Below are 15162 nucleotides of genomic sequence, written 5' to 3' on the forward strand. Positions count from 1 at the left end.
CTTTTCCTTACAGCATACGACAAGTCAATGACATCAAAAAGTTAATAATGTAACGCAATAATTTGCATTAAAAAATGCGATAATTTTTTGGTAACATCGCAAACAACAAAATTCGCACATCTCATATGTATCAAGGTGCCTAAAATTAAATAAGAAGTGATAAGAGACTTGAAGTTATTATAATGCACAGCTATTTCATAAATTTATTATTAATATATATATATTTTTTAAATCAAACTAGTCAAAGAGATTTTTTAGAAAATAGTACTGTATTAAGTATCTGTATAAAAGTTGTAAAATAATAGTTTATTTGTTATGTTTTAAATTAAATTATCAAGATATTTTTCTTGCAAGGAAGATTTTTTGAGTGATCCATCTAAGTGCATGGTACCAAAAACAGTGAGATTCCAATTTTCGGTGCCTAATTTTATTTGAGTTATTATATTAATAAGTTAGTGTGTAGAATACACTATTTATATAATTTAAATAGTAAAATTTGACTTATATATTCAAATATTAAAGTTTCTATTATAAATCAAATTTTTTAAGTGTTATTCACCACGGCTTATAAATATGATTTTTATTTTTTATTTTGAATATAAAAAATGACATTTACAATCTAAAAACTTGCTAGTCTAAAAATAAGATAAATTTAAGACTCACATGAAAAATTATTATTTTTAATAATAATTTTTATTTTTTTCAAAATGAATATCTAAGATTTGCATAATCTAATATTGTAAATATTATTTTTTTAAAAATTTTATATTCAGAAGCTTTACATCACACATATGAGGCAAAATATAAAAAAGTAAAAAATAAAAATATGGTATAAAGGTGTTAAATATATATTTTTTATAATAATAATGATGATGACATCATAAATCTACTCGAAAGTTTAAAAAAAAAAAATATCATGTCTAGGGTAGTGTTGTAAATAGAGGACAGAACAGGGGACGTAAAAAATATCATGTCTAGGGTAGTGTTGTAAATAGAGGACAGAACAGGGGACGTGGTACCCACGAATTCTGCAAAGGGCAGTACTAGGGTAGAGTGGTCCACACGCCCACTAATAAAGCAATTTATTATTATATTTATTATTTGTTTTTAAGAAAAGTTTTTAATATTCTTAAATATTATTATTTTTTAAAATATATTTATTTAATCATTAAATAAAAAGAAAGAGGAAATCGAAAAAATGCCTCGTGAACTCCCTCTGGGCCCAAGCATTTTCCTTATGCTAAACTTGCGGTGGAAATCGTTGAAAATCTTCTCAATCGAAAGCATTCCCCCTTTATACGTGTTGGCTATACCTGAAATTGCGTATTTGACCTTGTTCACCGCAAAAGCCTCGAATTGTTATTGCAGTTTCGAGCACGCGTGGTCGTTTTGAATCATGGGGATTGATGGGGCAACTCTGCAACCATGGTGGCCGGATGACCACCCTATTCTGCATGGTCGGTAATGAGCTACAACCCCACAATTGTCAACTAGTAGTGATAGATTAATACCTTATTAATACCTATTTACTGATAACATATTAGGAATTTTTTGTTATCATTTTTTTAACATTCTTTGCCACTAACAAAAAAATATAGAAAAATATAATTTTATTAATAATCACTTCCTTAATCATTAAGTAAAATTAAAAATTAAAAATATTTTAAATAAAAATAATAATAAATAAATAATAAAATAATAATAATCCTATCATCTTCCAATATCAAATACTATTGCCATACTCTTGTTTCACTGTCCGATCATTCTTTATTTATTTTTTAAATAAAAATTTAAAATTTAACGGACGATGTAATATCTCATTATATATAAAAGAACGAAACTGTGGTATCTTATAATCTTTATCTCGTTTATATCATATAACAATTCACTGTTCTTATTGTTAAAAAAAATCTTGAAAGATCTAAATCTTGTCGTCTTGACTCTTGATATTTACCAAGTTCTATCGGTAATCCGAGTAATAATTCTAATACGTTAACGTTGTTTGAAAGATCTAAATCTTGTCGTCTTGACTTTTGATATTTATCAAATTCTATCGGTAATACGGGCAATAATTATAATACGTTAATGCTGTTATTTTTTTAAGAAAATATTTTAACTATAAAGAAATTATATAAAAATAAGCTTATAAATTAATATAACTTGATATAGTACTACATAAGATTATAAAATTATTTTTTTATAAAATAAATCTATAGAATTTTATTAAATTATATCAATTTATAAATTTATTTTATGTACATATGTGGCTGTTCTCATTTTTTTAATCTACCAAATGGCATTTAATAAAATGAACTATGAGGCACTTTCCCCATTAATTTGCTGTCTGGTCAAAATAAATAGATATAATATATAGATCATGGAATGGTAAGCTTATATTTTTTGAAAAAATTTAGTTGCAAATATAATTATATATTAATATGTACATTAATTTATTGTGATGGGACAAAAAGTATATTTTATTAAAAATAGTACTAATTTAAAATTTAAGTATGAAAGAACCAGTATTAATATGCAGATTAGTATGTAACTTTACTAAACTCATTTATTTTTCTTCAAATTTCGTAATCCACCTTGAGCCGAGTAATTATATTATTCTGAGATTTGTATGTCCATTCCACGGAGAATTAAAAAAAAAAAAAATTGAAATAAAATCATTGAAGATATCATATTGCATGGAGTGTCGAATTAAATAGTTTGTAAAATCCAAAATCACGAGATCCAATCATCCGTAGACTTCATTCAAATTCAACCTTTTCCGATTATAGTTGAAATTATTTTGATTGACATTGTTTAAACACAATAATTACCCATAATTGGTGGATCTGATTGGTCAATATTGCCACAGTGTTTATTTAGCAATCATATCGCAGGCTGTTTACGGACAACACAATAACGTAATCTTTCCCCCACGCCCTTCGATCGATTTGACATAAATTAATGTTACGAGTGTGAGAAATAGATGATTGGTCACGTATTTTTCAAGCCATAACCTAACAAAATAGCTCCGAACAAAATTAATGTTATTTAAAATTTGAGAGGAGTTAATTCCAAGATAAAAACACTTGAAAGAAATAAACCATTATGAGAAATGATTTAGTTATAAAAATATATCATAAAAATAAATTTATAAAATTAATGTAATTTGATATAATGCGTTAGTCTGTAAAATATATATAACATATCATATAAATTATATTAAATTGTGAGTCTATTTTTATAAAATCTATTTTAAAAAAAAAGTCAATGTGTTCATATTAGAGACTTATTAATCGACAAATCTTCATAACACGTTTGGTCTAACTTTGGAGCTGAGGATTCATACTAACTACAAAGTTGGGCAGTTTGCATAATACTCGATCCATTAATTGCATGTGCACAGCTTTAATTTGTCTTGCAAATCAATTTATTTTATTGCTATTTAGAGTTAAATCCGGGTTTTGTTGGGGTCAAGTGCCTCTTTCAAGGAGTCATGCATGTTTCTGTTCGGCTTTGCTTTCCGGAAAGCAGCAATCATAAAAGATGAGTTACAGGCGTGCACAGGAAAAGCCATGGCCAACTTCTTTGAGAATCACAATTACACTTGGGACGAATCTTTTAAAATTTTATGAATGCACGTACTCCAAAGATGCTGTGTTAGAGAACAATTTTGCCTTCAATTTTTCATGGAACCGATACATTTACTCCTTTCTGTTCAAACAAATTCCAGCTTCTGTTAAACTATTCCCATATCTTATTTTCAGAACAATTAGTACTGTCGGGCATCCAAGAACTTTATCCGAATTCTGTATGAGTTTTGTTATATACAAATACAATAGCATATTAATTTATGTACTAATACTGATTCATTTATATTTAAAATTTAAATTAACACTGTTTTCAATAAAATCTATTTTTTGATCAATCACATCATATTAATACACAGATTAACATAAAATTATATTTGTAACTATATTTTTTCATTCTATATATTATTAATTGATAGATATCTATGGGTTGGACCTATTAAACCAGTCATCAATCTTCCACAAACATACCAACAAAAGGTGGGTTCGATGTTATCTGTTCTCATCATCTCTGAATCTTTCATTTCTTCACAAATTCTTGAGGGGAAAAATAAAAAAACGCAACAACAACTCATGTCTGAAACGATGATTCTATGAATTTGGTGAGGTTCTGGCTATGCAAAGGTAGCTTTTAGGTAAATTTTAATTTTAAACATAAAATTTTTATCTTACCATTATAATTTTTTTACATTTTTATATAAAATATAATAAATAATTTAATTTTTTTTTATTTTTTTAAATTTTAAAATAATAATAATATTAAAATATAATATTTTAATATTTAACCTTAAAATTTAAAATTCTAATCTGAAAATTATCACTAACCAAACAACCTAATTGAGCCATAAAAGTACAGAGCCACAGACCAATTTTGGGAGGGGGCAGTGGGGTCCCATATCTTATTGTTCAAGCTTTTTGTTTGCAATTCTTTTAAGGACAGTCACTGCTTGCAAATGGCAGGCAATCGACTGACGACATGGCATATTTATGTAATAATAATAAATAAATAAATAGAATATAAATGATGACGTGGAAAGATGAGACGTTTACAAATCTTCCTCCTTCTCAACTCAAATTATTATTTTATATTTTTCCATTTTCCATGGATCTGTTTTTTGAATTAGAATTTCCTCTTTTTTGAGTCTTTTTCTCACAATTTGTTGAAAATAATTTGTGCTTTAACCGTACGAAAAGAACTTTTAAATAGAGAATCAATTGATTCAGAATCTCCAACGTGATCCAATAGTTTTGATTATGCAGATTATACAAAGCAGTCCAAAATGGGAGATAAATCAAAGAAGATGAAGATTGAGAGGAAGATAGAGAAGCTTGTAGAGGACACATAAACCTCATCATCGTGTTCTGCATCAAGTTTTGATGGTGACTTTTCAAAAAAACGAATTCGGCACCGACACAATAGCGTGATAAAGAGTCAGAGAGAGAGAGAGAAGGAAATTGAGAAGAGACAGAAAGACGAATAGGGTTTACAAATATGAAAGGTCGGGAATGGGTCGTCACATGATGGGATGTTTTAGAGAGGGCTGAGAATGATTCTGAATTAGTGCTTCAAGACATGTTCACTAAATTTCCTAGTGTTGGCAATGATTTGTTTCAGGTCATTTACGAGAGAGGTCCAGCGAACTCTGGCTTCAATCACATAAGATTGAGAAAATTGGGGCAAACAAAAAAAACTAAAACGGTGCCGTTTTATTTTATCCACATCAGCACCATATGCCGCACCATCCGATTGCCTCCATCGTTTTTCTTTTGTTTGCAGTGTTGGTCTGGCAACTTGGACGTCCTTGCATGCAAGGGGTCAAAAGTTTGAGGCCCCCCACCCTTTATTTTTCACCAGCGTCCTTTCACAATTTTGTTTCGTTAACTGCATTCTCGTCTTACGTGTTCAGTTTTATTATTGAATTTCTGAAGAGACGTGATTTGATGGAAGAAAATTATTAAAGCGAAACGTCAGAGTATTCAATCGTGCTGAAAATAACCCGCATTTATTTCTTACCGCTTAGGCCAGTTACGGCGCCTTCAATGTGATCGGGTACTGGTGGGCGAGGAATATTAATCGTACAAAAGTTGGAATTTATGTATATCGGTAGTTCGGTTGATGGGGCTGAATATAAGCAAAAATAATGGCTGTAAATTAATCGGCGAACTTTATAAAGAGTACAGCAAGATGTTGGTTGCCACTTGCCAGGCGGCAGGCAGGGCTGTGCATCAGCAGCGGGTAACGCACGGCGGCTCGCAATTACTGAATAGCTTGCTGGGCGCTGCATGCCATAGTCAATCTGATATTTATAGAGATGCGGACAGTCTCGTTTGCAAGCAGCAGCTGTATCTAAGGTAACCTTAATCTGGTAGATAGGGATGAGCAGGCCATCCATAGTTTATAAAAAATTTAATCTATTTAAGACTAAGATTAATCTGGGTACAAAGGGGTAAGCTATGGAAAGCGAAGCTGAACACGGGGGTCATGAAAGAGGAGAGATAGATAATGCCCGCCCTAACCCACACAAACAGGGTGGCATTTTCAGAGGTGAGATAATGCTTTTGCCATCAATTGGGAAAGAAGCACGTGTTCTAAGGTAGGCGAAGTCCATAAAAGCAAGCAGGATCCATTGTACAGCTAAGTATACAGTACATTGCGGGATTAAAAGGTTGCTTTGTCCAGTATTCAATACTGGTTATTAATGCATATATGATTCATAGATCTAAGATCTAGGCCAAACAGATGAAACTATTTTTGGTTATGATCTTCTTTGTTATTTCAACATCAATGGACAGCACGTCAGCAACCCAAACAAGCTAAGAAGAAAGTGCTATCATCTTTTCAAATAAAGACCACCGGTCTTTCTTTGAAAATTATTGGAAGTGGATGTTGAAACAAGTCTTATCCAGATTCCAGATAATGTTATGAAGAATGTGGGTGCTTACACTTGCTATCTGCCAAGAAGCTATGGCCTAATCAAGCTTTGGGAGGGGACAAGTGTACTACCAGAAAGCAAACATGCACCAATAATTTTCAAGCCATTTCGCGCGTTTGGGTCTGCTCAAGAATATATACTGTCTACGTGTTTGCTCATTATTTTATCATATAAATCGAAAATTTAAAGGTATAACTCACGGTCACCAATGACATGGGTTGTTACTGGGTTTTTTTTTCCCTAAAAAATTGAAAATAAAAGTAAATTCGAAAATACATGAAAGGATGGGTCATTGGACTTTATAAAAAAAAACAAAACAAAACAGATTTCAATTGCTAACGGACCTGTTCAGGGTTGTTGGCTAAATCAAAGCTGGGTTTATAACAAGGTGTATAATCCAAGCCCATAAAAGCCCATATTCTGGAGAACCAGCCTTGGACCACAGCCCAGACATTCATACCGACCCACTGAATTTTCAACATGCACCGACCCGCCGAACAAAGCCCCATTTTGGAGGTCAAAAGGTTAAACCCTCACCATCGGCTAGGGTTTTCACTACACAGCCTCTCTGATCCGAGACTGAGTCATCGTCACCATGGTTCGCTCCCGAAAACCTCTCTCTCTCTCTCTCTCTCTCTGTGGTTTCAGCTTTTTTGATAGCTGATTTGTTTTCCAAATTATTTTTTATTCGTTCAGCCGCAAGGAGATTACATAGAGCTTCACAGGAAGAGACATGGCTTCCGCCTCGATCACTTCGAGCGCAAGCGCAAGAAGGAGGCTCGCGAAGTCCACAAGCGCTCTGAATATGCCCAGAAGGTCACTTTCTAGTCTTCCTCATTTTGTTAATAATGTTCTCTGAATTGCCACAATCTCTTCATTGTTAATTCTTTTTGTGCAATTTAGGGCTAAAATTCATTTTCTTTTGGGGTGGGGGGGTTGAATTTTGAATGGAACAGGCTCTGGGTATTAAGGGTAAGATGTTCGCGAAGAAACGTTATGCGGAGAAGGCTCTGATGAAGAAGACGTGAGTTCTAATTTTTAATTCTTTTTTAGCATCTTTGTTTCATTTTCTGTTTTTTCCCCTTCTAAATTTCACTATTTCAGTGCATTTTATATGTTAATGTTTCTGAATGCTATAACTTTTCGACATTGAGAATTTCGACGAGTTTGTAAAGATGTGCCATGGAACCTTTCAAGGGTAGTGGACCCATCTAACTCATTTTCACTTACAATGATATTGCTGTACTGTTACCCACAACTTGGCAAAAAAGGCTCATTTTCTCATGGAATTGCTACTATCTGGGAAAAAAGGCAATATGGTTAAAAAATTGAAGAATTTGTTGTGATTACTTGGTCAAAATTTTAAAAAATTAGTAATACGATCTTCCTGGTGCTAAAAGTATTCCTTTAGTTTTTGGCGTGGTAAATTGGGAGTGTAAGAAGGTTTCAGCATTTGTGGTGCTTTTCTTTTTTATTAGAACCACTGCGGTAGAAATGTTTCTGTTTCCTCGGTCTTTGTTTTGATTTAGATACTCATGGAAGAACTTTAAACCTGCAAGCATATGTATGCATGTGAGAGTTCAATCACTTCACAGGCAACTATGAATTCGGAAACCAACTTTAGCTGTTTCCTTACCCATTCCTTCCTATTATTTGTATGAAGTTAAATTACCATGGGTGATGTAATTCATTGGTCAGTCACAGAAAACGTATCTTTGCTTGTTATGGATTGCTATTACGGTTGATAATTACTAGTGGATAAAAAAGTTACTTTTTTGCATGTAAACAGACTGGCTATGCATGAGGAATCGTCCACTAGGCGCAAGGTGGACGATGATGTTCATGAAGGAGCTGTTCCTGCCTATCTTTTGGATCGTGAGAACACAACACGAGCAAAAGTATCTTAATCATGCAATCTAAATTTTTGTTTTTCCAGACACTCCTTTCTGTGTGTGAATCTGACGTTATGCTGTTTATAGGTTCTTAGCAATACAATTAAGCAAAAGAGGAAAGAGAAAGCTGGGAAATGGGAAGTTCCTCTACCCAAGGTAAGACTACAATAAAAATTCTTGCTTTGTCGCACCCATTTTGGACTTCCAGGAGTATTTTTACTTATTCGACTCTATTCTCTTTCTGGCATTTGTGTGCGTGTGCCCACACTGATGTGTGTTTGGGTGGTGAGTCATTGTGGTTATGGTGCAAGATCCTTTAAGTGGGAACTTGTGTTACCTTAGTCAAATAAACTTTGTAAGTGAAGTTATGCCCCTTCTTTAGGTGAGGCCCGTCGCTGAAGATGAAATGTTCAAAGTGATCAGAACTGGCAAACGAAAGAGTAAGTATTCCCAAACTCACCTCTTTGGTTATCTTTTTATTGTTATTTAGTTATATTTTCTTGATATTGAGGCTTTTTTTTTTTCCTCCCTAATGTTAAAATTTATTTCTCCTTAATTTCATTTGTATATGTTTTAGGCTTATGGTAATATGTGATTTGAAGTGCTAGAAGATTGGTGCAAAGTTATTGTTCATTCTTATCACCTTTAACATTGTTCATTGTTTGGCTTACTTCCTGAACTTTTGTTTTTTAGGAGTGCATGAAATTCTATTGAGTCGAATCCATTCATTTCTCAAGTCTTTCACTTTTGTAATCTGCCCAAGTCTATTTTGTCCTCACAATAAATATAGTAGCATGTTAGTTTTGTTTATGTTGAATATGAAACACCAGTCAGAATTACTAGCAGTACCTCTGATACTCTATACCTAATATGCTTTTGCAGCCAAGCAATGGAAGAGAATGGTCACAAAAGCCACATTCGTGGGACCTGGTTTTACAAGAAAACCTCCCAAGTACGAGCGCTTCATCCGTCCTTCAGGTTTACGGTTCACCAAAGCTCATGTGACACACCCTGAACTCAAATGCACTTTCAATCTTGAGATAATCGGAGTAAAGAAAAATCCTAATGGTCCAATGTATACCTCTCTTGGCGTGATAACAAAGGGAAGCGTCATTGAGGTACTGTTCCTTCAAATGATGGTGTTTTATGATCCGTTAAAAGAATAGAACAGACAGTCCAACGTAGTGGGTTTACATTGTTTGTTGCTTCTGTTACTGTGATTTCAGGTGAATGTCAGTGAGCTGGGTCTGGTTACACCAGCTGGGAAAGTTGTTTGGGGTAATATTGTCGTTCTGATTTGGTTCCCCCCCCCCCCCTCCAAAAAAAAACAAAAACAACAAACACACACACACACACACACACAAACAACAAACAAAAAAAACGTCTCACTTGTTTTGTGGTGAACGCAGGGAAATATGCTCAGGTAACAAATAATCCCGAGAATGATGGTTGCATAAACGCTGTTCTGCTTGTCTAGGAGGGTTACTGACAACAGGAGACGTTGGCGAGAACACCAAGATGTCTTAAACAGGGTTCTAACCTCAAAACAGGACTTCCGTGTCTTCTAATCTGTAACCTAATTACGAGATGTATGGATGATACAATTTTGTTTCTATTTTTCTTCAAATTCATTTATTATCGAGCTTACTAGATTTCTCTTTTCCCCGTTTAAGCCAAAGGATGACCGGCATCTCTAACCTGAACTACGATAGCACAACATGATTGGCAGGCTCTTAATTAAATTTAAGCTTGTCCCCGTTTTTTCGGGGTTAGTCCAACCTTCAACGAAGTCGAGAACCATAATGCCAGGCAAATCCTCCATGCCGGAGTTGACTCGTCTTCGACCAATAATTCTTACAAGATAATAGCCATTGCCATATTTTAGCAGTACATAACTAAAGACAGTCGGACTACAGACTCAATGGAAAGAATGATGCCGGTTTGGTTTTGAAGGTACCGTTTTAGAATCCTGGTTCTCATCTCATATCCCATTTTCTAAAAGCAAGTGGACTTTTATAGCCATCCTTTGTAGGTGCTTAGCTGCATGCGTCAACTGTTAATGTCTTTGGTCGGTACAGAAGTTTTGCATTTGGAGCAGGGTTATGATTCATGAATTAAATTCAAATGTATCTAGAATTACCATCAAAGAAACTCTACACAAGCAAGCATCAGTGTAAGCAATCTCAATCTCAATAAACATACTCGATTAAGTTCATACACCAATTTATTCTTCAAAATGCTTTAGTAGACAGAAAATAGAGGAACGGATAGAAAAGATGACGGATTCAAAACAAGTGAATAAAATGGTATAATGCCACATTCACGATACAAGGGGCACAGCACACAACCTGTGAATTAGAAACCACGGTCCCAGCAAATTATTGACCAGATCACGAACGTATATCATTAAGTTGACATAAATTATTGAGTTAGAAGCTGGGGAGACCCAAGGGAAGGAGTAACTGAAATTTGGGGTTCAACCACCTGCAGTGAGCCTGTTGCCAACCTCCTCGTCAGATCCTCTACTGGGACCTTCATTACATCCCTTCTCAAGCCAATGTCAGCAGCATACCTACTGGCACAGTAGACAGCAACAGCTGTGGCAGCCATTCCATAAAGATTGGTACTAAAAAGACGCAGCGGTGTAGATAAAACAGCAGCAAGAGGCCCCCCTATGATAGATGCAGCTTGGCCGCTCTGGCCAAGTCTTCCTTCATCCACCACAAGAAGCCCCGTTTTGCAGTAGATGGCAAAGTCCTCACAGTTGTTCTTGAATACATTATAGCAACCAAAACCATTGTCAAGCAGATACTTTGCTCGATGAACCACAATCTCATCTGGGTCTGAGACTGCAAGAGTGCATGTTCCTCCACGTGCTTTTGCAATAAAGAGAGCAGGGGTGACAGCATACTCAAAACGGTACAAAACACCACCAGCAAGAAAGCAGTTCAGGCATGAGGAGACGACTCCATGCCCTTCATCTGGTGGAGTGCAAGTTGGGCAAGGCAAATGAGATCGGGTTGGTCCCGAGCTAATCAAGAGAACATCCAGCACAGTCCCAGTTCCAACTTCTTGGCCACGTCTAGTAAAATGTATGACTGTATCGTCCCCAACATAGATACCTGTTTTTCATTCAGATAATTTTTAAAGAACTTTGTGAATACATTGAAGTGTTGTAGCCTTGCAGAATATAACATCAAATAAGCTCCAATAGAAAAGGAAGAATGGAAAGGAATAGAGAATATTAAGACATGGAAAGCACAGGAGTAGAGACATGGAGACATGAAAAAGGAAGAAGTAAACAATTCCATTAACTCAAACTTCCAATAAAATCAGCTCTGCTAACCTGTTCTGTGAGGAGGACGGGTGCTCTTTAAAAAGGAGGCGTAATCCACACAATGCAAAGTTCATAAACGAAGAAATTTATAATAATAACAGGAAAACACTAACTGTGGCAACCCAACCCTAAGGGCCTCTGTTCGATTCAAAGCAAAAGAAAAATAAAACTGTTTTCCTGTATTTTCTGTGTGTTTTGTTAGAATGAAAAGCTATGGATTCAACCACTAACCACTTCCTTGAAGGAAATTTTTCCCCAGATCCCATCCTGCATTTTTAATGAGATTATGCATCGTAGAAAATTTCAAATTAATTTCCTACAAATTGTTATTGCGGCCAAAGGATCACAGGAACTGATGTGAAATAACTATTGTTAATTCTATTAGATTTTTTTTTTTTTTTTTCACTTTCTTTTACTTCACTTATCTTGAGAAATATCTTCTCACAGAACCTTTTTTGATCGAGCATCATGAAGGTTTCTTCATCTCAATAACTGATGAACGAATCAATCCACAAGTGAACAAGTGATCTAACGAGGAGAGCGAATAAATTGGGGTAAACTGAAGCCTAGACAATACAGCTACCGGAAAAAGGATAAATTGGTGTCATCATGCATTCACGCTCAATCAGGACGAACTTCAGGGACACAGATCAATATTCCCAAGATAAAACCGAAGCTTAGACAACAAAACTAATGGAAAAACTCCATAGCTGACGGTAAAAGGGAAACAATGTCAATGCCAATGAGCAGCAAGCCAAATGACTGCGTGATTGTGATCTCCTCTGGAGTAAAAAAATTCCTAGCAGCTCTGAGGAGGTAGGCCCGTTGCTGATCCACGTTAAATTCTGTGTGTCGTGTGTGCTTGATTCTTGTGTTTCCGCATTATTGTTTCACTGTCTGTCTCGATATGGTTGTGTGTGGGTGTGGTTGCTCTGGTAGAACATAACACAGTAGAACATAACACAGTAACGACAAACACAAAGCCTATAAGCATGCCATTTAAATACGCTAAGCAGAATATAAAGTTTAAGAGCGAAGAAAAAAGCTCAAAGAATTTTTCTTTTTGGGAAAAATAAAAAACGGTAGGGAAAATGAGAGAGAACCATGATGGGCATAAATATAAGCAGCTCTCCACGAGTAAATGTGATCCCCTGGTTTCAGGCTCTGCCTGTCGACTCTGTTATTCCACGGAAAATACAAATGCGTGAACAATAAATAAACGGTATAACACTGATGTCCCGTTTGGCTGCCGGGAAAACGCAGTTAAGATCTTACAAAATCAATTTCAAATTAATTCGTTGTCCTTCGATCTCTCAGGTAACAAACGGGGTCAAATATCTGTTGAATCGAAATCATTCAATAATTTAAAAAGAAAAACTAAAATACCTGTTGGAAAGCAATCCCATTCCTCTCTTTTCTGAACCAAAAGAAAATTTTTCTCTCAATTGGAATTGGATTCCTGAAAGAAAAACCAACCACGGTGCGGGTTTCGAATGCTTTCAGAGGTGGGATCCTTTTCTTATCAAATGACGGTTTTGCCCTTTAGGGAAGCCTTTAGACTCTTAGCGGCTAAGGATGAAGAGCAACAGCCGAAAGGAGATGACAGGATTTGAGTGCGGCATCATCTGTTGTGACCGTTGCATCGAATGGCGTGTGGGGAGACAGAAGGCAAGGGGGGCTTATCTCAGCCCATTTTATTCCCAATCCAAGTCCGAATCAATTGGGCCGACAAATATCACACTATAATGCTTTACAACGCATTTTTATTTAGAAAAATATTCCAACTATAATGTGTTACAACTCATTCTATATAAATAAACATAATTAAGCACTTTATAAAACATAAAATTTAATACTACAAAAAATACCCTCTATTTAATTTAAATTATTATAAAAAATTAGTTTTAAAATAATAAAATAAAATATAAATAAAATAAGTATAGTATATGATGTGTGTGGATGTCATTTAGGGGTGCAACCCGAGGAACCCGTTTAGAATTTGGATCCGACCCGCGTTTTTGGATAAATTAGGCGGAACCGATCCGACCTGCATATTATGGAGCGGGTCAACCCGTGTTTTTTCCCCAACTTCAGAATCTCAGATTCTCGCCCCCCAAACACATACCCCGTCTTCAACCCTCCTTTTCCTCCAATCCATCACTGTCAAAGTCTCAATTACTCTCAGATATCCTCTTTCCAGATACCCAATTTCATTTTCGTTTCATACTTGAGTGTCAAAAACCTTCATATATATATATATATCCTCTCTTTCCTCCACAGTATTCCTCCCTCACGCCGAATTACCACCCAACGGAGCCTTATGCTGCAAAACGAGAAAACCCACACTCAGCCAACCGAGACACTTACCTCGCCGGAGAAGATGCCGACAGTAAGCTCTCCTTCCTCCAAGACGGACGTCGACCACCACAGGGCGTTGGAGTTCTTGGTAGCCACAGAATCTGCCAGCCGATCTCCTTCCATCAAGAATGCGCCGCTCCGGTGAGTAAACGACCGCCCCTCACTCCCTCCCTCCGCTCCGTTATTCTCGGTTGAAGACCACAGATCACCCAGACCCATCGCACATTGTTTCCTCTCTCGTAAGCTCTCTGTTTTTCATCTCGTAAGCTCACAGAAAGCGTGAAATCTGAAGATAGGTGAAAAGTGGGTGGGGGGCGAGGGTTTCAGCTGCAGAGTTTATAAGCGGGTCATCGGGTTGTACGGGTTGTACGGGTTGAATCCGAGTATTGTTTAAAACCGTATTTTTCGGTGCGGGTCGGGTCTCACGGACGGGCCGGGCTACTCTGTTTTTTGCACAGCCTTAGTGGATGATAAATAGTAAAGTTAAAAAAATAAGTCAAGTGCTTGTCATTCATTGCCATATATGTTTTTTCTTAGGAAAAAAATAACTCTCCTTTCCATGGTCATGTCATGATCATCATCTCGAGTTTCATACTTCATTTATTTTCCTTGGTTGTGATGTATTTACGGAGGATTTAACAGGAAATTCACGGGACAGTGCTAATTATGTACTGTTCATTACACTGTCCACATTAACGATGCAATGAACAATTCAAAATTTGCACTCAGTAAATTTTCGGTGAAAGCCTCTGTGAGGAAGATGGAAAATGGACTTTTAATAAGCAATAAAAGAAAGGGATTTCTCGTCATAGTTTGTTGGGCAACTTTTACTAGCATATGGGAAAAAAAGGAAAGAGAATTAATGGCCATTAATCTTTGTTTGGCAACTTTTAGATTTACGAGTAACACGAATGAAAATTATACTTCATATTCATACTCGTGCTGCTAATTGGACTCAGGTTGTTAGAACATAGTGGTGCACATTAATTGCATCCATATGCGTTTTTTATTGTTCATTTTGAACTAGGAAAGGTATTTTTATTTTCAACAAACCCATC

The 15162-nt window shown here is 35.6% G+C and overlaps 2 protein-coding genes across 2 annotated transcripts; one reads left to right on the plus strand and one right to left on the minus strand.

Moving 5' to 3' along the window:
* The first annotated feature begins 6959 nt into the window (after positions 1-6959).
* LOC122279421 (ribosome biogenesis protein NSA2 homolog) lies at positions 6960-10056 on the plus strand. The gene is made up of 9 exons (XM_043090078.1): positions 6960-7115; positions 7214-7333; positions 7474-7541; positions 8307-8415; positions 8497-8565; positions 8792-8849; positions 9292-9527; positions 9636-9687; positions 9819-10056. The coding sequence occupies exons 1-9, from the start codon at positions 7113-7115 to the stop codon at positions 9884-9886; spliced, it is 783 nt and encodes a 260-aa protein (XP_042946012.1). The 5' UTR covers positions 6960-7112; the 3' UTR covers positions 9887-10056.
* A 521-nt stretch (positions 10057-10577) lies between these two features.
* Positions 10578-14407, minus strand: LOC122279420 (protein LEAD-SENSITIVE 1-like). The gene is made up of 3 exons (XM_043090077.1): positions 13133-14407; positions 12850-12923; positions 10578-11531 (listed from the first exon to the last, which is right to left on the minus strand). The coding sequence occupies exons 1-3, from the start codon at positions 13150-13152 to the stop codon at positions 10831-10833; spliced, it is 795 nt and encodes a 264-aa protein (XP_042946011.1). The 5' UTR covers positions 13153-14407; the 3' UTR covers positions 10578-10830.
* Positions 14408-15162: the final 755 nt, after the last annotated feature.

The sequence above is a fragment of the Carya illinoinensis genome, chromosome 10 (assembly GCF_018687715.1).
Source record: "Carya illinoinensis cultivar Pawnee chromosome 10, C.illinoinensisPawnee_v1, whole genome shotgun sequence".
In the NCBI taxonomy this organism is placed as follows: Eukaryota; Viridiplantae; Streptophyta; class Magnoliopsida; order Fagales; family Juglandaceae; genus Carya; species Carya illinoinensis.

What these genes read in the sequence shown, in the direction of transcription:
- LOC122279421 (XM_043090078.1), top strand. An exon ending in AAGGCTCTGATGAAGAAGAC is followed by an intron (nt 7,542 to 8,306) that starts GTGAGTTCTAAT and finishes GCATGTAAACAG; the next exon opens with ACTGGCTATGCATGAGGAAT. An exon ending in GGGAAGTTCCTCTACCCAAG is followed by an intron (nt 8,566 to 8,791) that starts GTAAGACTACAA and finishes CCCCTTCTTTAG; the next exon opens with GTGAGGCCCGTCGCTGAAGA.
- LOC122279420 (XM_043090077.1), bottom strand. Translation starts at nt 13,152, where the DNA reads ATGGGATTGCTTTCCAACAG. An exon ending in ATGGGATTGCTTTCCAACAG is followed by an intron (nt 12,924 to 13,132) that starts GTATTTTAGTTT and finishes GTGGAATAACAG; the next exon opens with AGTCGACAGGCAGAGCCTGA. An exon ending in TTATATTTATGCCCATCATG is followed by an intron (nt 11,532 to 12,849) that starts GTTCTCTCTCAT and finishes AATGAAAAACAG; the next exon opens with GTATCTATGTTGGGGACGAT.